At 44.0% G+C, this 22,290-nt stretch overlaps 1 protein-coding gene across 2 annotated transcripts in view; it reads left to right on the forward strand.

The window, feature by feature from the left end:
- Positions 1-22,290, forward strand: part of SLC26A7 (solute carrier family 26 member 7) — a 577,439-nt gene that overhangs the window by 233,817 nt on the left and 321,332 nt on the right. For both annotated transcript variants that reach the window (XR_015310095.1, XM_086967017.1), the window contains exon 4: positions 17,469-17,633. Coding sequence is in view for 1 of the 2 variants with exons in the window: in XM_086967017.1 (XP_086823143.1) it covers positions 17,469-17,633 (165 nt within the window). In the remaining variant the exon portion in view is untranslated. The remainder of the gene's footprint in view (positions 1-17,468; positions 17,634-22,290) is intronic.

The raw sequence follows: 22,290 nt of genomic DNA on the forward strand, positions 1-22,290 counted from the left end.
AATAGGATACTGCCAGCAAACTCACCCGCCTGTTGCTGCCACACTTCACGTTCTGAAATCACCGGGGCCAAAATCAGCAACTCACCGGACCCGCTTCGCGGGTCCCGCAGCGCGGTTTTTACAGCGGGAGCAGCTGAAACAGGAGGGGCTATTCTACACCCGACCGGCAGGGCTGAGAGCAGAAGGCAGGGACTCCGTGGACCAGGAGTCCCTGCGTGCCTGAACACCATCAGCTGGGCTGCTCTCCCTGCAGGCCCCGCCCCCCGCCAATCACGTCCCGTGTTACTAAAAGATCACTGTGTACCCGCTGCGCGGGAGCGCGACCGGGAGAAGCCCGGGACAAGGACGGGACCGTCTGTGGCCGTCAGGGGCCGAAGGAGGCCGGGCTGGGCCACCCCACTGACACTTAGTGCAAAGGAACTTGTATCTTCCTGCCTGTCAATTTGTGTCTCACTGCGATAAAGTACTTACTGGTCGGCTTGAGGGGGGCTGTAAATAATGTCTTTACTACTAAATAGCACCATCCTGGTCCCTCCACCGGCCGAGGCTGGGCCAGCCATTTTTGGCCCACATCGATTGGATCACTTCGAGCAGGCCACCCTAGATAATTTTTTCTCCACTAAATCGTTACTCAAATCACAACCTAGGATGAGCGAGAGTAGTAAGCTCCAGGAACCTATTGGAAAGGTAAAAAATCTGCCTATTGTTGAAATACAATCTCCAATAGGCAGAACCACAAATGGGCCCCAGAAAAAGGGACTAAGTCAACAGACTAATCCTGTAGTGCTAGCCTGCCCTGGCACCAGTACAGGGAAAAAAATAAGGGTAAGAATAAAGAATGCCCAAAAAGTAGTACCTCTGTTCCGAATGACTCCCAGCCGCCACCTAGCATTCCTAAACCCTACCCTAATGTTGGAGCAGGGGGCAATAATGGTCCCAGATTACACAATGCTGCACTCATTAATTCCCAGCAATCATCAAATATCCCTATACTCCGTCCTGTTGCTCCAGATACTAGACCATCATCATCCTATCCAGTGAAGCCCCCTCAAAAGATACCCCCTGTGAATCTTACCCCGGATTCCTATCCCTACGTGGCGGTCCTTACCAACGTACCGCCTCTTTTGGTTGGACAAAGAGAAACCTTCCAGATGCTGAAAAATAAGGTAATGCACTGGTTAAGGGTAAACAGACCACTACCAGAGGAAGTGGATGGGCTGATAATAGGGGTAAGGAGGGCAGATTGGATTGGTTATACTCCCAAAAACTTGGGGGGGGACTGTATTGTCATCAATTTTCAAGACCCTAGGGTGGCATGTTGGATAACGAGGCAGGGCTGGGGCACAAGTAGTGGTGGAATCGGTATTGTGGATCTTACCTTTTTTTTACCCAAGGCAAACTTGTGCCCAAGTAGGTGTGTCAAGGAATTTAGTCTGTTTTAACAACCCCCCCTTGGTAGGGGTTGTCCCATCTACTACTCCTCTACAATGGCAAACCCATAGTAATGGCCTAAACTATAACTTTTTGGAAGGCATGCAAGGTTTGGGTTGGGGTTGTTGACCAAAGTCTGACCATCAGAATAGCAGGGGAGGTACATTTTGTTGGAATCCATGTGGGAACCTTAATGTTTCTCCTTTAAACATTAATGTTGTGTCAAATGAAAAAAATGCTGGTGAAAAGATTGTACTTGGGGAGGAAGTTAGTGGGGAGTTAATGCAAAATCAGGGGAGTGGGGAACCACCCGCATCAAGTATCACTGGTACTCAAGGAGTCGAGCACAATATTATGGGCACTGACCAAAATTGGGGAGGGCATGGTGGTAGCCCAATGAACCTCCCTATTTTGCCCTCGACAAGAACAGGATGTAGAGATGATTCTATTGCAGGGAGTTTTATATCTTGGAATATTGCAGGATTGGGTAGTAAGCTGATGTCACAATCCTGGATTGATTTTATTAATGGGTTTGAAGTGTGCTTTCTACAGGAGACATGGGCTTGTGACCCCATCTTTCTTCCAGGTTACTTAAATTTCTCAATTCCAGCAAGCAGAGGCGCCAGGGGTAGACCAATGGGAGGTCTCACAGTTTGGATCAAGCAGACCTTGGATACTACAATAAAAATGTGGGATTTGGGTTGCAGAGACATTTTAATGTTGCGAATTTCCTCAGAAAAGTGGGGTGTGACAGATTTGTACAACGTTTATGCCAGAGGCACTAATACCGGGAGTTCCCCAACTTTAGAGGCCCTGTCTACTTTTTTGCGAGCTAAGTCCCTTGGAAATCGAGTAGTAGTAGCGGGGGATTTAAATAGGACCTTTGAACCCCTAGACAGCACTGATGATCCCCTGGGGCAGGAGGAGGATAATCTATGGGGAGTCCCTTCTCTGAATCTAGCCCCTGTCAAATGCTGGACGAAGGACATACTTCTCCTAAATGCCATGTGTTTGGAACACGGGATGAGAACCTTAAATGGGAGGACAAAGGGTGATAAGGAGGGTGTTTGTACATTTGAGAATGGTCACAATAGAAGCAGGATAGATTACGTTATATGTAGTCTTAACCTATGGCAGGGGGTTTGTGACATGGAAATCAAGGGCAGGATAGAAAGTGATCACAACCCCCTTTGTGTGACTCATACCTGGTGGATGTCCAGTCCAATTTGCAGGCAAGTGATGTTTTACTCCCTGACATGGCCAATGATATGCGCAGAATGAAATGGCCATGTGTGTTGGCGAATGCGGAATCTATGGACTTTATTAGCTCTGAGGTGGACTATGCTCTTGCCTCCGTGGAGTTAGTAAGTTCCATAGTTCCAGGGTCCAGGGTAATTACTGACATCCACAACAACCTCTTTTCCCTTCTAAGACCTCATTTCATGAGAGCACGCAAGGCAAATCGTACAATACCTCCCAAACCAGCTAGGTGGTTTAACCAACAGTGTAGGGCAGCCAGATTAGCCTTGGGTAGTGCTATTAGAAATAGGGATAGGGCTGCGATTAGTGCAGCAAGGAAGCATTACAACGCAAGTATCTCCCTGGCAAAAAAACGTGGGATGAGAAGTATTGGGCAGAATTAAAGGAGGCCTCTGGAGCCAAGGATTCCAGGCTTTTCTGGAAGAAAGTGAAGTGGGGTAGAGGTGGCATCCCAAATAAACTAGACAATAACGTTGCAGAGGCTGCTTGGGTGAATTATTTTAGACCCCAATATGCAGAGACAAAGGAGGTGGTGGCGGGGGAAGCAATTCCAGCCGTATTTCCCACTGATAATTTGTTTTCCGCCAAAGAAGTTGAACTTGCAATATGCTCTTTACAAGGGGGAAGGGCCCCGGGTTTAGATGGGATACCCTCGGATGTTTTTAAAAATGAGAAAAATAGGTGGGTTAGGTATGTGTTCCTATTGGGGAATGCCATCGCAAAAGGCGTGTTAGTTCCAGACCAATGGAAGGGAGCAATTATCATACCGATCTACAAAAAAGGAGATCGGTCCCTCCCGGCTAAATATAGGCCAATAAGTTTGATTGCCACTATCCAAAAAGTGATAGGGAAGATGGTGGTAAACAAACTTATAGATTGGGTGGACGAGAATAATTCCCTCTCCCCTTACCAGGCAGGCTTCCGGAGGGCTACTAGCACTGTCGATCAGGTGTTTCGTTTCACTATGCTGCGGTGGGGGGCGGTACTTCTTGGCAAGGGCAGCCTGTATGTCGCCTTTGTCGACTTGTGGGCTGCCTTTGATTTAGTCCCAAGGAGTAAGCTTTGGACAGTTTTAAATAAAATAGGTATCCCAGCAGAATTGCTCACCCTAATCATGAGGTTGCACGAGAGTAATTTCGCTAAAGTCCAGTGGGGTTTGAATGGTCAATCTTCCATCGACTTTCCAGTCGAACGGGGGTTCGCCAAGGTTGTGCAATGGCACCCTTGCTTTTTTCATTATTTATTAATGGGATCGTTGGCAGGATGCTGGATGCTAGTGTAGATGCACCTTTGTTAGCGGGCCTCAGGGCCCCTATCCTGAGGTTCGCTGACGATACGCTAATTATGTCTAAGACCCCTTCTGGGCTACAACGTGCCTTAAATATCTTTGATGGGTTCTTCCTGGAGCATGGCCTCAAAGTTAATGTTGGCAAGACCAAGTTGATGGCTTTCTCCCGAGGATGTAAACCTCGCCCTAGGATACATATGAACAACATCGAGCTTGAGGTAATTAGGGAGTTTACCTGCCTGGGGTACAAATAGCAAATAGCCAAGGCTGGTCCCATCACATAGAAAAAGCGGTCTTGAAACACCAGCAAATTTTGGGGGCACTACGGATGGAGCATAAAAGATAAAAAACAAAACCCATAAAACTCGTCCTTGCCGTATATGATGCAAAGGCAATAGGGTCGGCCCTATATGGGGCAGAGTTGTAGGGTTTTGAAAAGCTTACCTCCCTACAGATAGCAGAGAACAGGTTCTTCAGGGGAATTACGGGACTTCCACAGAGCACCCCACTAATCCCGCTTAGCCTTGATCTTGGGAGAAGATCTGTTAGTGATCGAGCTCAATTGCGTCCCATCTTATATTGGAGACGCCTCTGGTCTACCCCCGAGATTAAGCACTATGCAGATGGGTTCCTGGCAATAATTAAAATTGACACCTTCCATAAGATATCATGGTTTAAAAATCTAAGGGTCATGTTAGGCGAACTGGGTCTTTCCAACCTTTGGGATAATCCCGCGGGGGAATTCTTTCCAAGTAAAGATACCCTTAAAACTTTATATTGGGAGTGGATAGATGGTAGGCTCTGGAGGGGTACAAAATCCGATTCGATGGGGGGTCGTTTTCTGGAAATCAAAATGTGTCCCGTATTAGAACAGTACTGGGACAGTATAACTGTCCCTATGGACAGGAAGTTATTTTTCCAGTTGAGATCTGGCTCCCTCCCCCTGAGATATTTAACAGGCAGGTGGAAGAGTTTGAATACCCTGTGCTGCCCAGCGTGCTCTGCAGCCAATGAAAGTATGGGTCACTTCCTATTTGTTTGTAATGCCTACGCCACCCCAAGGAGGGTATGGTTAGCTCCAGTTTGTAAGAACCTGGGGACATTTAGTGGTGTTGAGGCATTGAGAATCATCTTTACCTCCACTGAGGAGCCTATTGTTTTGGCCATAGCCAAGTATCTGGGGTGGGCCTGGTCCATTAGGCGGAGGGCTCTTTCCACAAATGTTATTTGATTAATGTTTTAAATGCGTGTTAATTTTTATACTGATTAAGCTTGCACAACTGTTTTATAAATATGTATTTGTATAAATGTGATTTAAATATTGAATTGTGATGTATTTAAATGTATGTTGTGCTTTTATGAGTATATAACTCGAATACAGCTTTTCAATACAGAAATACAGCAGAAAATACATAGTAAAACAGACTTTAGTATTTATTTAGTGTTCTGTCTATCCTGTTTTAGGTTGAAACCAAAATTAACTAATAAAACCAGATGAAACAGAAATAGCTCTCATCATTGTAAACATATAAACACTGATAAACACCTGCACAACCATAAAATAAATTCCCAACACAATATAACTTTGTTATACAAGGGAGGCATCATGAAAGACTGGTCTAAGAATATTCCGTTTGTTTAGGGATGTTGTTAAAATATGGTTTCTTCTTCCTTTTGTTTCTTTCAGCTATGTGTGCTTGAATCAAACATGCATGATCTAGAAGTGTGTTGTAGGACTGATGTAATTATTTTATACACTATAGAGATTTCAGGAATATTAAACTTATATTTTATCTTTCGTCATTCTTTCATTAATTGGTGAAATGGCTAGTTCATAGGATTATTGGACAGTATGTACTATCACATTTACCCACAGGCACAGAATAGGTAAAACCCTTGAATGAATCATCCCCCCTGTTCTAACAAATCTGTATTAATAACAGGTCAACTGGCAAACTTCCCAGGCTTTAAGCATTCAATGTCAGGTGTGGAACAGGTACTTGTGAAAAGGGTGCACATGGGATAGTGGGCTAAAAATTATACCAGACTTGCTACAAAACAACAAAATTCATAGCTGCAAGGCGACCCTTTATTACGTGTGATACCTTTAGACAAGCCTGACATTTCACCAAGCTCCAATAACAGGGGCTTCCGAGCCCATAGTTACAATGTTAACATTAACATCTCAAGTCTGTTAAAAGGTCAGAAATAACTTTAAGGGCATGATTACTAGTTGCTTATATTATTTTGACCTATGAATTAATCCCTGTTTAAACATGGGTGGTAAATACGAATTTGAATGTATTTAACACATCTGATATTTATTGGTTGAGTTAAATAACTCAATGTTTGTTAATTTCAGCATGTCAAACCTGCCAAAATGTAACAGGAGAAAACATATGGTATTTGCTGTATCATGCAGATTTTGGTACGTTAACAACTTCGCTGCCAGGCCTTTCCCCCTCCTGTGCCACGCCTTTTTTCTTTCTATTTGGGGGTAGTGCGCTCTGAGGCCCCTGTAACTGTTTGACCACATAAGGTATCCACGACAAATTTGCGTCCTTTTCTTCCAACATCATGGGGATTTTAAAGGTACTCAGGGTTTGTGGATTCCCTAGAGGGGTCACAGAAATGAGCCAAAATACAGCAACATTTTGTTTTTTTGGTCAAAAATTAGAAAAACGGGCTGCAAATGAAAGGGTCTGGGTTTTTCCCTGCAAATGTTATCAAAAAAGGGTTTGTGGGGCTAAACATCATCATTTTCCCAGCTCTTAGGGGATACCAGACTTTTGTCAGAAACCCAACATTTTCTACACAGTTTTGGCATTTTTTTGGGATAAAGCCTATCTTTGCTATTTTTTGTGCTTTCAACCTCCTTCCAGTTAATGGTAGAAATGGGTACAAAAGCAATAATGGATCCTGGGAAGCTATACATTTTAGAGAAGTAGACAAAATTCTGAATTCAGCAAGGGGTCCTTTGTGTAGATCAAGGTTTCTTTATAGAAACTAACAGTTAAATATAGGATAAATATAATAAAACAGCCTTTTGTGTCAACGTTTTCACCTGTAACTCCTTCTAATTATGACAGCTCTTTAAAAGCAATATACCGTTACATCCGCTGGACATTACTGGTTTATAGGGATATAAAGGACTTGTAGGTTCACCAAGAACCCGACGAACCCTGAGCCAAAAACTGAGCAGCAACTTGCAATGTTTTTTTATTATGTACCGGGAATATAGCAATTCTTCTGGAAAAATGTGTACATGGAAAAATCGGTATGAAAGACACCTATGTATTTCTGAAATGGGAACAAAAGATAGAGTTTAGAAACAGTAGATATTTGCACATTTCCGAAATTGGGAATACTCATACTAGCATGAGAATTATCGGTCATTTTTTAAAATGACTTCTTTTTTACACAATGTCTTTCATTTGGAAGGCAGAAATACATCAAAAGTCAATAGGTAATAACAGTTCCTTTACAAATCTGAATTACCCTAAGTCTCCTGATAAAAATGGTACCTCACTCGTATGGATAGGCATAGTGCCCATGACAGGAAATGGCTCAAAACCCAATGTGAACACACCACATTTTCACAATGAAAAATGACCCTTTTTTGGCAAAGTGCCTAGCTGTAGTTTTTTGAACCAAAGCTCTGCCAGTACCAGGGGAAACCTAGCAAACCTATACATTTTTGAAAACTAGACACGCAGGGAAATACAGTATGGGGTGTCTTGACTGCCTCCTAACAGGTTCTGCTACCCAGAATCCTTGCTAACCTAAAAAATTGCCAAAAAACACACATTTTCTCCACATTTCTGTGGTGGAAAGTTCTGGAATGTGTGTGGATCCTCAAATTTCCACCCACCCTGTGTTCCCCGAAGTCTTCAGAGAAAAATGGTACCTCAATTGTGTGGCTCGGCCTAGTGCACGCGACAAGAAACGGCAGAAAACGGAATGTGGACACACCTCAATTTCACTGTGAAAAATTACCCTTTTTTGGCAAAGTGCCTAGCTGTAGTTTTTGAACCATACCTCTGCCGGCACCTAGAGAAACCTAGCAAGCCTATACATTTTTGAACACTAGACACCCAGGAAAATCCAGGATGGGGTGACTTGACTGCCTCCCACTAGGTTCTGTTACCCAGAATCCCTCGCAAACCTAAACAATTGCCAAAAAAAACACATTTTCCCCGCATTTCTGTGGTGGAAAGTTCTGGAATCTGCGTGGATCAACAAAGTTACACCAACCCCGTGTTCCCCAAAGTCTTCCGAGAAAAATGGTACCTCACTTGTGTGGGTCGGCCGAGTGCCAGCAAAACGCAAGGTGGACACACCTCAATTTAGCCGTAAAAAATTACCCTTTTTCAGCAAAGTGCCTAGCTGTAGTTTTTTAACCATAGCTCTGCCGGCACCTAGGGAAACTGGCAAACCTATTCATTTCTGAAAGCTGGACACCCAGGGAAAACAATTATGGGGTGACTTGACTGCCTCCCAGCAGGTTCTGTTACCCAGAATCCCTTGCAAACCTAAAAACAAATTTAAAAACTAATTTTCCAAACATTTCTGTGGTAGAAAGTATGGGAATCTGTGTTTATCCACAAATTTCAACCCACCCCATGTTTCCCAAAGTCATCAGAGAAAAATGGTACCTCACTTGTGTGGGTCGGCCTAGTGCCCGCGACAGGCAAGGGCCCAAAACCTATTGAGGAGACATCAAAATTACCTATCACAAAACAACCTGGTTTTGCAAGGGGGGTTCCGTGAGTTTTTGGCCCCGGGCTTGGCGGCCAACTAGGGAAACCTACCAAACACACACATTTCTGAAAACTAGACACCCGGGGAATTCCAGGGAGGTATGGCTTGCATGGATCCCCCAACATTTTCTTACCCAGAATGCCCTGCAAACCTCACATTTAGCTGAAAAAAAATCACTTTTCTCACAAATTTTTATGTGGAAAAGTTGTGGCATCACTGGGCTGACACAAATTTCCTACCACCCAGCGTTCCCCCGGGTCTCCTGATAAAAACGGTGCCTCACTTGTGTGGGAGGTCCAAGTACCCGCGACAGGCAAGGGCCCAAAACGTATTGAGGCAAAATCAAAATTGCCTACCTCAAAACGACCTGGTTTTGCAAGGGGGGGTCACCTGGGGTTTTGGCCCAGTACTCGGCGGCCACCTAGGGAAACTTACCAAACCTACACATTTCTGAAAGCTAGACACCCGATAATTCCAGGGAGGTATGACTTGCATGGATCCCCCAAAGTTTCCTTACCCAGAATTCCCTGCAAACCTCAAATGTAGCTGAAAAAATCACTTTTCTCACACAGTTTTGTGTGGGAAAGTTGTGGCATCACTGGGCTGACACAAATTTCCTACCACCCAGCATTCCCCCGGGTCTTCCGATAAAAACAGTGCCTCATTTGTGTGGGAGGCCCAAGTACCCGCGACAGGCAAGGGCCAAAAACGTATTGAGACAACATCAAAATTGCCTACCTCAAAACAACCTGGTTTTGTAAGGGGGTCACCAGGGTTTTTGGCCCGGTGCTCGGCGGCCACTTACGGAAACCTACCAAATCCACCCATTTCTGAAAACTAGACACCTGGGGGATTCCAGGGCGGCAAGGCTTGCATAGATCCCCCAACGTTTCCTTACCCAGAATGCCCTGCAAACCTCAAATTTAGCTGAAAAAAATCACTTTTCTCACACATTTTTGTGTGGAAAAGTTGTGGCATCACTGGGCTGACACAAATTTCCTACCACTCAGCGTTCCCCCCGGTCTCCCGATAAAAAAAGTGCCTCACTCGTGTGGGAGGCACAAGTACCAGCGAAAGGCAAAGGCCCAAAACGTATTGAGGCAACATCAAAATTGCCTACCTCAAAACAACCTGGATTTGCAAGAAAGACCCCTCAATAGTAGGAAGAAAATGGCCTAGAACTGTGTCAGAAACTTGGGTTAGCGATTTGGAGTCCTCGGTGCCCCCAGACACTCAGGATCCAGAAGTCGCATATAGGAATTGGCAGGAATGGGTAAATACCTCTATAGAAAAACATTTTAGGAAACCAGAACCCTTATCAAACAAAGACCGGAATAGATCATCTTGGTTCTCACCCGCGCTAGTCGCTCAAAAAAAAAGCTGCAAAAGACTGGAAAGAGACTGCAGGAAGTCATATGATCCAGAATTAAAAAGAGTCTATAAAGTGGCAATACAGCTCTACCATAAGAGCATTAGGTTATCTCAGGCGGCTTTTTTCGAAGAAAAAATTACCAAGGCCACTAATCCCTCTAAGGAACTTTTTAATTGTGAAGGGACTGACAACTGTAAAAGACGGTGCTGTCAGACCACAATATTCTAAGGAAAGGTGTGATGAACAGGCTATGTCACTCTGCCACCGTGGAACAGGGGTGGCAAAGTGGGCTAAAGAACGGTGATGGATTAAACCCAGATCTTTTGACTGGGTGTGAGTGTTTGATTGATTCAGATGCTCTGTCCATCACCACCCCCTTTTCTACAGCTAAAGCAGGACAAAAGGAAAACCTTCAAATTCATATCACAGATGAGCCCTGGGAATACTGCTGCAGGACAACTCTTACCCAGCACTTGGCTAGGAATGATGCACTCCTTATACAGACATTTATACTATATGCTATCAATGCTTTATAGGTCCAGACTTCAGGAGGACAGTACATGTGACAGATGCCGGGTACATGCGGCTTGATTCCTGCAGCTAGCATGGGAATGTAGAAGCATTCAAATGTTTTGGGACATTGTGGCAAAAATCGTTCAGCGCATAAACGATCTGTCTAAGGAACTAGACTCACAGATGGCACTTATAGAATGGGTAAAAGAGGTGGCCTGCACCAAAAAGAAATTCACAGCTTTGGCGCACCTGCTGACCAAGCCGCTGGTGGCACAGCCCTGGAGCAGAAGACAAATCCCATAAAAAACAATGACTGACTTAATCTACATACTACAAAGAACAGTTGGAGATATACGTGAAATTGCTACCAGTGACATCTCTTCCAAGAGACATATGAATTCAATTTAGGTAACTCCATATTGCAAATGGAACTGAGAGAAACACTAACAAAGTATTAAAACATTATAAGCCTGAGACAATATTACAACACTGAATGGTTTGAACATTCAAATGATAATAATGTTTGTGCTAAAAGTACAGTGGGTAAAATGGCATGATGCATTTATGTTGGTTATGATTACAACAGAAAACTTGAATGAATCAAATATAAAACTAAGGGCTTGTGCTTGTGTAATACGTGTAGGCTGTCCTGTTTTCTTGTTTATTGTATCTGAAGTTCAGCAGTGTTTTCTCAGAGTTTTCCAAACCTTTTTAAATCAGTGCTTATCAATGTTTATTCATCTTCCTAAACCCCTAAAAAGACAAAATATTGTTTTTTTTGGTGTTTACAAACCAAAACATGTTATTTTTTGCAATGATTACTATGAACTATAAATCACATTTTTAATTTAAAGGAAAAGTAATACAGGGTACATAGTGTCTTTCCATTGGCAGTGTGCCCAGTGGGCTTATGTTAGACTCTTTAAGCATAGAAAGTCTGTGTATTGCACTCTCACTCACCTCTCACCTCTCATTAACCTCTCTCTCATCTCATTACCTCTCACACTCAATCTGTCAGGACTCTGTCTAGTTAGAGGACTATTAATGGATTAAAAAAATCAAGAGTGTTATATTCAAATGTTTTATTAAACATAGTTATGGGTCATTTATTTTCTCCTTACTGAATATTATGACATTGCAGGGGTGGTCAACCTCACCAACAGCATAGTAATTTATGAAACCTTTAAGATTTGAAATTACACCAGATTAGTTTGCACCCTTGCATTCTAAGGCCCCTGAAACCTTATGATTTAAGCATGCTCGCGCTGCTTTTCTGCACTCTTTGCATGCATTAATATCTGCCAAGTGTCTCCATGGCGAAAGTCTCGCATAGTGCCTGATAACAAGTTGAGCCATTATTTATCACCCCTGATAAATAACAATACCACCTATTATGAGTTTGTTGGGAATACCGTTTGGATTTTGGTGTTTAACCCTTTGTATGCCCATGACGAGCTGGACTCGTCAAGGGACACAGTGCTCCTGTGCCCATGACGAATCCAGCTTGTCATGGAACATTCCCTGGGAAATCTCTCTGGTGCGGGCACCAGAGGGATTCCCTTTTTACCAAAATAGCCTTGGGAGCTGGGGAAGAGCTTCCACAGCTCCATGGCCCCCCCCTGGTATCCCTGAAATGACGATCGGCGCGCATGTCGCGCTGACCTAATTTCAGTGAAACCAAAACTGAAATGAGCCAAGAGGCTCATTTCAGTTTCCCTTTCTACGTGCTCAGGGCGCTATCTCCTCCCCAGGGATCCACCCACTAGACACCAGGGGGGGAGCGGCCGCTTTAACAGGGGCCTTTGCTCCCCCCAGGTTAATTTGGATACATTTAGTCATTTTGCCCCCACCCTGGGGAGCAGATGGGGAAATAGCCCCCAATCTGCCCCAATCTGCCCCCCCGGGGGGCAAAAAGCCCACTAGGCACCAGGGATTAAAAAATAAAAGTGAAAATAAGGGTGGGGGCTGCCCAAAACGGGCAAGCCCATACCCCCACCCCCCCAATTATTACAGATTTTCTGCCCCAAATCTGCCACTTCGGGGGGGGGGCAAAAAGCCCACTAAACACCAAGGATTTGTTCTTAGAAGTTTTTTCTTAAGCGGAGGCTGCCCAAAATGGGCACGCCAATGCCTCCACCCACCCACCACCATTACAGCCTTTCAGCCCCCCTCAGGGATATGGGGCATTGGCCCGAATCTGCCCCTTCGGGAGGGGCAGAAAGCCCACTTGCCACCAAGGATTTTTTTTGCGCAATTTTATTTAGGGTGGTGGCTGCCCGAAACGGGCATGCCAATGCCCCCACCCCAGCCACCATTACAGCCTTTCTGCCCCCCTGGATGGCAGAGGGGGCAGTAGCCCCAATCTACACCCCCCAGGGGAGGCAGAAGACCAACTACATGCCAGGGATTTTATTTTGTACAATTTGTTTTAGGGTGAGGGCTGCAGAAAATGGGCATGCCAATGCCGCCAACCCCCCCCCCCCCCATCATTACAGTAGCCCCCAATCTGCTCCCGGGGGAGGGGCGAAAGCCCACTTGACGCCAGGGATTTTTTATGTGCATTCATTTTTAGGGTGGTGGCTTCCTAAAATAGGCACCCCAATGCCCCCACACCCCCACCACCATTACAGCCTTTCTGGCCCCCAATCTGCCCCCCCCAGAGGTGCAGAAAGCCCACTTTACACCAGGGATTTTTTTTGTGCAATTGTTTTTAAGGTGTGGGCTGCCCGCAACGAGCATGCCAATGCCTCCACCCTCCCCCCCACAATAATGACAGTCTTTCTGCCCCACGGGAGGCAGATGGGAGCTGTAGCCCCCAATCTGGTCCCCCCAGGGACTCAGAAAGCCCACTAGAAACCATGGATTTTTTTATTTTATTAGTGTTGGGGTAGGGGCTGCCCAAACTGAGCATGACAATACCCCCACCCCACCCCCAGAGAAATTCCAGTCTTTCTGCCCACCCAGGAGGGCAGATGGTGACCGTGGCCTCTGATCTGCCCCCTGGGGGGAAAGAAAGCCCACTAGGCTCCAGCGAGTACGCAGGCTTTTTTTTATGCCTTATGTTCAAAAGGGGGTGGTGATGGACACCCCTTTTTGTACCGCTTTTGTCCGCCATAAGTGTGGCAGGGTATGCTCAGACGTGAGTCCCTTGCTCACTTTGCCACTGGATTCAAGCAAGCCGTGCTGAAGACGGCTGGAATGCCAGAAACCGGTCCTCAGAAGCTTGTTTCCGGTCCAGGGAAGACATGGCTTGGCAGTTCGGGCTGGACTGTTCCCATGAGGCACAGGGTCAGACTGATTTGCATATGGCCATGTCTGAACTGGGGTGGCAGAGTGGGCTAAAGAACGGTGATGGATTAAACCCAGATCTTTTGACTGGGTGTGAGTGTTTGATTGATTCAGATGCTCCGTCCATCACCACCCCCTTTTGTACCGCTTTTGGCCGCCATAAGTGTGGCAGGGTATGCTCAGAGGTGAGTCCCTTGCTCACTTTGCCACTGGATTCAAGCAAGCCAGGCTGAAGACGGCTGGAATGCCAGAAACCGGTCCTCGGAAGCGTATTTCCGGTCCAGGGAAGACATGGCTTGGCAGTTCGGGATGGACTGTTCCCATGAGGCACAGGGTCAGACTGATTTGCATATGGCCATGTCTGAACTGGGTTGGCAGAGTGGGCTAAAGAACGGTGATGGATTAAACCCAGATCTTTTGACTGGGTGTGAGTGTTTGATTGATTCAGATGCTCCGTCCATCACCACCCCCTTTTGTACCGCTTTTGGCCGCCATAAGTGTGTCAGGGTATGCTCAGACGTGAGTCCCTTGCTCACTTTGCCACTGGATTCAAGCAAGCCGGGCTGAAGACGGCTGGAATGCCAGAAACCGGTCCTCGGAAGCTTGTTTCCGGTCCAGGGAAGACATGGCTTGGCGGTTCGGGCTGGACTGTTCCCATGAGGCACAGGGTCAGACTGATTTGCATATGGCCATGTCTGAACTGGGGTGGCAGAGTGGGCTAAAGAATGGTGATGGATTAAACCCAGATCTTTTGACTGGTTGTGAGTGTTTGATTGATTCAGATGCTCCGTCCATCACCACCCCCTTTTGTACCGCTTTTGGCCGCCATAAGTGTGTCAGGGTATGCTCAGAGGTGAGTCCCTTGCTCACTTTGCCACTGGATTCAAGCAAGCCGGGCTGAAGACGGCTGGAATGCCAGAAACCGGTCCTCTGAAGCTTGTTTCCGCTCCAGGGAAGACATGGCTTGGCAATTCGGGCTGGACTGTTCCCATGAGGCACAGGGTCAGACTGATTTGCATATGGCCATGTCTGAACTGGGGTGGCAGAGTGGGCTAAAGAACGGTGATGGATTAAACCCAGATCTTTTGACTGGGTGTGAGTGTTTGATTGATTCCGATGCTCCGTCCATCACCACCCCCTTTTGTACTGCTTTAGCTGTGGCTGGTTGGGTAGGCATCAGTTCCTGCATTGCTGTATATATTTGGGATGAGTTTCTTAGAGGATTGGGCATTAATAATGAGCTAGACTGGCTTCATGCATGCTGTCTCCTACAAGAAATCTGGTGTGATCTGCTTGCTAATTCATTTTGGCTGGTGGTAGAGAATTGCGTCTAACGGGGTGATATCAGCATGTGCCACAAATGTGTCTGATGTCATGACCTTTTTTATTTTGGCTTTTGGACTCTGGGCTCTGTGCCTCTGCTAATCAGTGCTAAAGTGCATATGCTCCCTGTGTAAATTGTGAACATAATTGGTTATCCATATTGGCATATCTGATTTACTGGTAAGCCCCTAGTAAAGTACACCGAGTGTGCCAGAGCCTGTAAATAAAATGCTACTAGTGGACCTGCGCTACAGCAAACAAATGATGGACGGAATTCTGACAATGCAAACATTCTCCCACAGTCAACATTTCTGGGTTAAATCCATCGTTCTTTTGCCCACTATGCCACCCCAGTTTGGATTGGCCATATGTAAAACAGTCTTGACCCTGTGCCCCATGGAATCAGTCCAGACCGAACTGCCAGGCCAGGTGCTCCCTGGACCAGAAACAAGCATCCTGGGACCGGTTTCATGGTATGTCACCGTTTTACAGCCAGGCTAGCTTGAATCCAGTAGTACAGTGAGCAAGGGACCCATATCTGGGCATACCAATCCCACTTAGGGCAAAAAGTGTTACAGCAAACTAATGATGGACCGAATGCTGACAATGCAAACATTCTCCCCTAGTCAAAATATCTGGGTTAAATCCATTTTTCTTTTGCCCACTACGCCATCCCAGTTTGGACCCAGCCATATGCTAATCAGTCTTGATCCTGTGCCCCATGGGAAAAGTCCAGACTGAACTGCCAGGCCAGGGCCTCCCTGGACTGGAAACAAGCATCCTGGGACCGGTTTCAGAGTTTATCATCATTCTTCAGCCAGGCGAGCTTGAATCCAGTGGCACAGTGAGCAAGGGACCCACGTCTGGTCATACCCATCCCAATGAGGGCGAAAAGTGTTACAGCAAACTAATGATGGACCGAATGCTGACAATGCAAACATTCTCCCCCAGTCAAAATATCTGGGTTAAATCCATTTTTCTTTTGCCCACTATGCCGTCCTTGTTTGGACCCAGCCATATGCTAATCCGTCTTGATCCTGTGCCCCATGGAAAAAGTGCAGACTGAACTGCCAGGCCAGGTCCTCGCTGGACCAGAAACAAGCATCCTGGGACCATTTTCAGGGTGTGTCACCATTCGTCAGCCAGGCTAGCTTGAATTCAGTGGTACAGTGAAAAAGGGACCCACATCTGGGCATACCCATCCCACTTAGGGCGAAAAGTGTTACAGCAAACAAATGATGGATGGAATGTTGACAATGCAAACATTCTCCCCAGTCAAAAGATCTGGGTTAAATCCATCCTTCTTGTGCCCACTATGCCACTCCAGTTTGGCCCCAGCCATATGCAAATCAGTCTTGATCCTGTGCCCCATGGTAACAGTCCAGACCGAACTGCCAGGCCAGGTCCTCCCTGGACCGGAAACAAGCCTCCTGGGACCGGCTTCAGGGTATGTCACCTTTCTTTAGCTAGGCTAGCTTGAATTCAGTGGTACAGTGAAAAAGGGACCCACGTCTGGGCATACCAATCCAATTTAGGACGAAAAGTGTTACAGCAAACAAATGATGGGCGGTATGCTGACAATACAAACATTCTCCCATTCTCAAAAGATCTGTGTTAAATCCATCGTTCTTTTGCCCACTACGCGAACGGGAACAGTCCAGACCGAACTGCCAGGCTGGATTTAACCCAGTACATTAGGAATGGAGGAGTCTCTTATGCAAATGCATTTTTTTCTATGCGTAGAAAGCATTTTTTCCCCATGGTGAAAGTTTTCTCTGTAACCCCAGTAGTTCTAGTGGTGAGCCGTTCCTCATGGAATGGGAGTTACTCTGCCCTTGGCTGGAGTAAATCTATGACCCTTTCCATGGTGCTAAGAAGTCGAAACTGCCTAAGCAAACAACACAATTGCCATCCTTCGAGTGGGATTAACTAATGTAGATTTTTTTCCACAATCATGGTATAGAAATCTGCAGTAGTAAATGCAGTCCCACCCACCAGGAATCCCTTTATAGATTCCTGACAGCTATAAAATGGAAAATTTGGCGACCATATTAGCCCCTTGTGAATATGTTTCACTGCCATTTGAGAAAGAAATGTTTCATTGGAATGCTGCTTCCTTGTGAGCTACTATTCTTACTTCTGTCACTGATAATGCTGTTTGGAGATTGCCTCTTGAAGCAAACGGTACTGGAAAGTATGGTTTACCCAATTTTTTTGTTATTTATTTTCTAGGTTGCCATGTTCGTTCTTCAGCTGGACAGATTGACGTTCCTGATGTCCCAATCGGTGATAAGTTCAATGACAACTGGAGCAGCTACACATGGTGTGAACGCACTAGTCAAGCATCTGCTGGGACTAAAAATGCCATATATTTCAGGACCATTAGGGATGTTCTACGTGAGTTGAGCATTTATAATGTCATTAAAAGTTGAGGAAATACTGTATTCGCCTGACAGTTACAGATTCTGCATGGGTGGTCCCTGATCAGACTAGCATTTTTTAGGGTTGGTAGAGCCTGTTAAAGGGGCCTAAGTGGTGTTGAGAGTTAGAAACTGAGAACTACGTGCATGAGAATGAAGGTGTTAATCTTCATTGAGTAGTGATAACGCTTGCTCTTTGCAGTGTTTTTGAAAACAGTGATAGTGCTATTTAGAAAAAATCCAATTATTATCACCTTTGAAAAACATTTGCTTACGTTTTTAATTATTTATAATATCAAAAATGTCCCTTTCTGAAAGTTTATGCATGATGACCGCAAATGGGTTTTCTAAAAAAGAGTAATGTTCCTGCGTTGGAGTTGTCAGGTCATTGCAACTAATTGTCTGCAATGAGGTGAATGGGCATTCACGCATCCATTGTCATGCATCTACAGTCAGAGTGATGGGAAAAAATTAGCGTGGATCCTCAACTTGATTATTATGTTACTGTATATATAATGACAGGAAGCTGCATGGTTGTGGAGCTGGAATGTAATTTACATGCACGTATGTATATATAATTTTTAAATTACATATTTGTAATGTCATCTAAAAAAAGGTAGATTTAAGGGTTAAGAGATTGGTTATTTTAGAGTTCAGGGGCGGTTAACGGTAAAGGCATATATGGATTTTTTTGGGGGGGTTCAGGGGTACAAGGAAGAAAAGGGAGGGAAGTGTTTTTAGGGTTCAGGGACAGGCAGTGGTAAAAGGATTAAAGTGTTGTCTGGGCAGCAAGGAGTGCAGAGATTGGACTTGGTATATATATATATATATATAGGTTTCAGAAAGGAGAGGGTACCCCACTTCCCCAGGGAACAGGGTAGAAGGACAATTAGTCAAAGAGGGAGATCCCTGGAGTCGAATAGTCGACTAGTAACTATTAGCCTTTCCTATATACAAGGGAAAGGTCACACACTACCATGGGTGTTTAAACTAACACAAAAATAGGTTTTCCACACTGGAATAGAATCGTTTACAGTCTATTTTTATTAAAATTTCAATCAATTTAAACAATAAAAAACAGAGTAAATTCATATACTTTTCACACCACAATTTAAAATCCAAGTAAAAAGATACTTTGGAGGGTTAAAAATAAGCAAAAATATTATTCAACAGTATTGCACGAGTATAATGCAACTATAAACGATAAACAAAGACACAATCAAAGCATATTCACTGTAAATAGACGACAAACTACATATAGTCACAAAAACCCCTCAATTTCTATGTGGCCAACCAGATATCTAGGCCACTATCATTTGCCTGATCCAATGGCCTTAATCCGTTTTGCTATTGTAAAACTCTAGTGGAGGAATGACATGCCCATCTACAGTTTTATACGGCCCTCATTGGATTCTATTAGAAAAAGACAAACAGTGCGTCGACGCGTTTCGGTGCTGTACTCTGGATTTGGTTGCACCTTCCTCAGGATCCTCGATCGAGGGGACGAACGAGGCAGAAGTACACACGCAGCGCTAATCCGAACATATCCAGTTCTGGAGAAGACTAAAGAAATGGTATGCCCGTTCTAAGAGGTTTTTAAAATTTTACCAGATGCACGAGACCTGAATAAACGCCTGACAAATTCAGAGCAAGGAAACCCAAGACAAGGAGCCCCTGTCCGGGGATAAAGAATACTCACCATAGATGCACGTGACTTGAATATACGCCTGTCAAGCACAAAGCAAGGAAAGCCAAGACAAGGAGCTCCTATCATAAGGGAGAGAAGCCCATACTATTGACAGAAGCCAATGGAAATTTAAAGCTATCTACATCCTGATACGTCCCCCACATGATCTAAAAGATATGGTGGAACCATCCATTGCTTGAAACCCCAGAAAATAAGAAGTCCTGAGGAAGGTGCAACCAAATCCAGAGTACAGCACCGAAACGCGTCGACGCACTGTTTGTCTTTTTCTAATAGAATCCAATGAGGGCCGTATAAAACTGTAGATGGGCATGTCATTCCTCCACTAGAGTTTTACAATAGCAAAACGGATTAAGGCCATTGGATCAGGCAAATGATAGTGGCCTAGATATCTGGTTGGCCACATAGAAATTGAGGGGTTTTTGTGACTATATGTAGTTTGTCGTCTATTTACAGTGAATATGCTTTGATTGTGTCTTTGTTTATCGTTTATAGTTGCATTATACTCGTGCAATACTGTTGAATAATATTTTTGCTTATTTTTAACCCTCCAAAGTATCTTTTTACTTGGATTTTAAATTGTGGTGTGAAAAGTATATGAATTTACTCTGTTTTTTATTGTTTAAATTGATTGAAATTTTAATAAAAATAGACTGTAAACGATTCTATTTCAGTGTGGAAAACCTATTTTTGTGTTAGTTTAAACACCCATGGTAGTGTGTGACCTTTCCCTTGTATATAGGAAAGGCTAATAGTTACTAGTCGACTATTCGACTCCAGGGATCTCCCTCTTTGACTATATATATATATATACATATATATATATATATATATATATATATATATATATATATATATATATATATATATATATATATATATATATATATATATATATATATATATATATAATATCCAAATACCTCCTCCTTCCAGAAGTAAACCAGGAACCAGGACACCCGAAATTTGTTCGCAGATTTTATTCGGCAGATGAAAAAAGTGTGACGCGTTTCGCCGATAAGGCTTGCTCACGCTCATCCACATTACAATGACGGCCATATTTAAAGTGCTCAAAACACCCCCCCCAAGTGTATACATAACAGTATCGTGGTAATGCGGGCAGCCATGTTTGTAAGGGTACTTGTACAATGTGTATACGGATTAAATCAAATTTCATTCTGTTGGTGCCATAATCATTCCTTGCGATAAATATATATCAAAATTCAAATGCGATTATGCCAAGTAATTTAAGTTGTAAACAAATTTTTTAACTTGTTGGACATGTTTATAAATATCACAGTTACTCAAGCCAAATGACATTCAGATTGGTAATACCTCAGTTATGCCCGGGCTATAATACAGTACCCGACAAACGTTTGGTATCGTCGGTCGCGATCACGTGATAAATACCAACATGTTATCTCAATTTTCATTGGCGATTCAAACACACACTTGTAGAGCGCGTAATCCGATTGGTTCCTGTTGCCAAGATACAGATGTCAACAACGTACAATGACCACAGTGTAAGATTATTGACATTTATGACAATCTCACCCAAGTGGGTAAGTGTGGCAAGTATAGCGGAATCAAACCAATAGAAATAATATCTCATATCAGTTTGCAATATCCTTGCCCCAGTGGGCTGAATTCATGTACGTAAGTTGCCAGGTTGGTAATTGAAAGAGTCAATATTGTCGGTATTTGAACATTCATGGAATCCTTCCCCGCCCCAGTGGGCAAATCAGGAATATCATTTAGCGTCCCAACAAATTAGATGGTATCATTCCAAAATTTCATTTTATCCAACGGTATCCCACATTACCTGTGAATAAAATTAAAACATGTTTAAAATTCCTGACAGCCAATTATCTCATGATCTACACACTTATTCTTCATACAGATGTACTGCCAGTTCCTCACTCGTATTTAGCCCAGCTGGAGTAAGACATTGAAAGTCAATTATATATTTGGACTCTAGTTTTCTCATTGAGAGTTCATGATTGCCTCCTCGAATTCCCAGATCCACACAGTCAATAACCACCATGCGTAATTTGGTCTCATCTTGCATGTGAAATTCAAAAAAATGTATTGCGACGGGATATTGTCTATTCAAATTCCTTATCGCTCTCAGATGTTCTAACACTCTCTTTTTGGCCTCGTGTTTAGTGCTACCCACATAGCATTTATTGCATGGGCATATAAGTAAATAAATACTATATGGGGTGTTGCATGTAAGTTTCTTTTTTATTGTGAATTCTCTAGATGTTCCCGGTATCATTAGGTTGACACAGTCTCTGCTAAACTTACAAGCCTTGCATTTTCTGCAACATGTAAATCCCACATTAGTAGCCTGGCTTGGTTGACATCTGTCTGTTACATAGTTTTGACTGAGCTCATCCCGCAAGGATTTGCCCTTCCGGAATGTGATCTGTGGATTGTCACTTAAATACTTTTTCAGATGTTCGTCGGTATTAAGAACATGCCAATGTTTATTGAACACTTTTCTCACCTCTTGGGATTGTCCCGAGAAGGTGGTAATAAATCTGATTGTTTCAGATTCTGTTTGGGGCAACTTAGGAGCTAATAGCTCATCTCTGGTTTTGGTGTTACTGCGTTCTACTGCATTAGCAATTACCTTCTTGCCATATCCTCTCTCTCTAAACCTCTGGCACATCAATCTTTCCTCTTTCTTATACCCATCTTCTGTACTGCAATTGTGCCTAGCGCGCAGTAGTTCTCCATATGGTATACTGTAAATAAGGCTCTTAGGATGGCAGCTAGAGGCTCTTAGAAGATTATTTCCTGATGTACTCTTTCTGAAGAGTCTAGTGGTCAGAATGTTATTGACCACTTCCACTTCCACATCCAGGAACTCCATCCTTGTCTTACGGATGTGTTCAGTTAGAGTTAGGTTGAGAGTGTTGACATT

This window comes from Lissotriton vulgaris, chromosome 4_1, assembly GCF_964263255.1.
Source record: "Lissotriton vulgaris chromosome 4_1, aLisVul1.2, whole genome shotgun sequence".
Lineage (NCBI taxonomy): Eukaryota > Metazoa > Chordata > Amphibia > Caudata > Salamandridae > Lissotriton > Lissotriton vulgaris.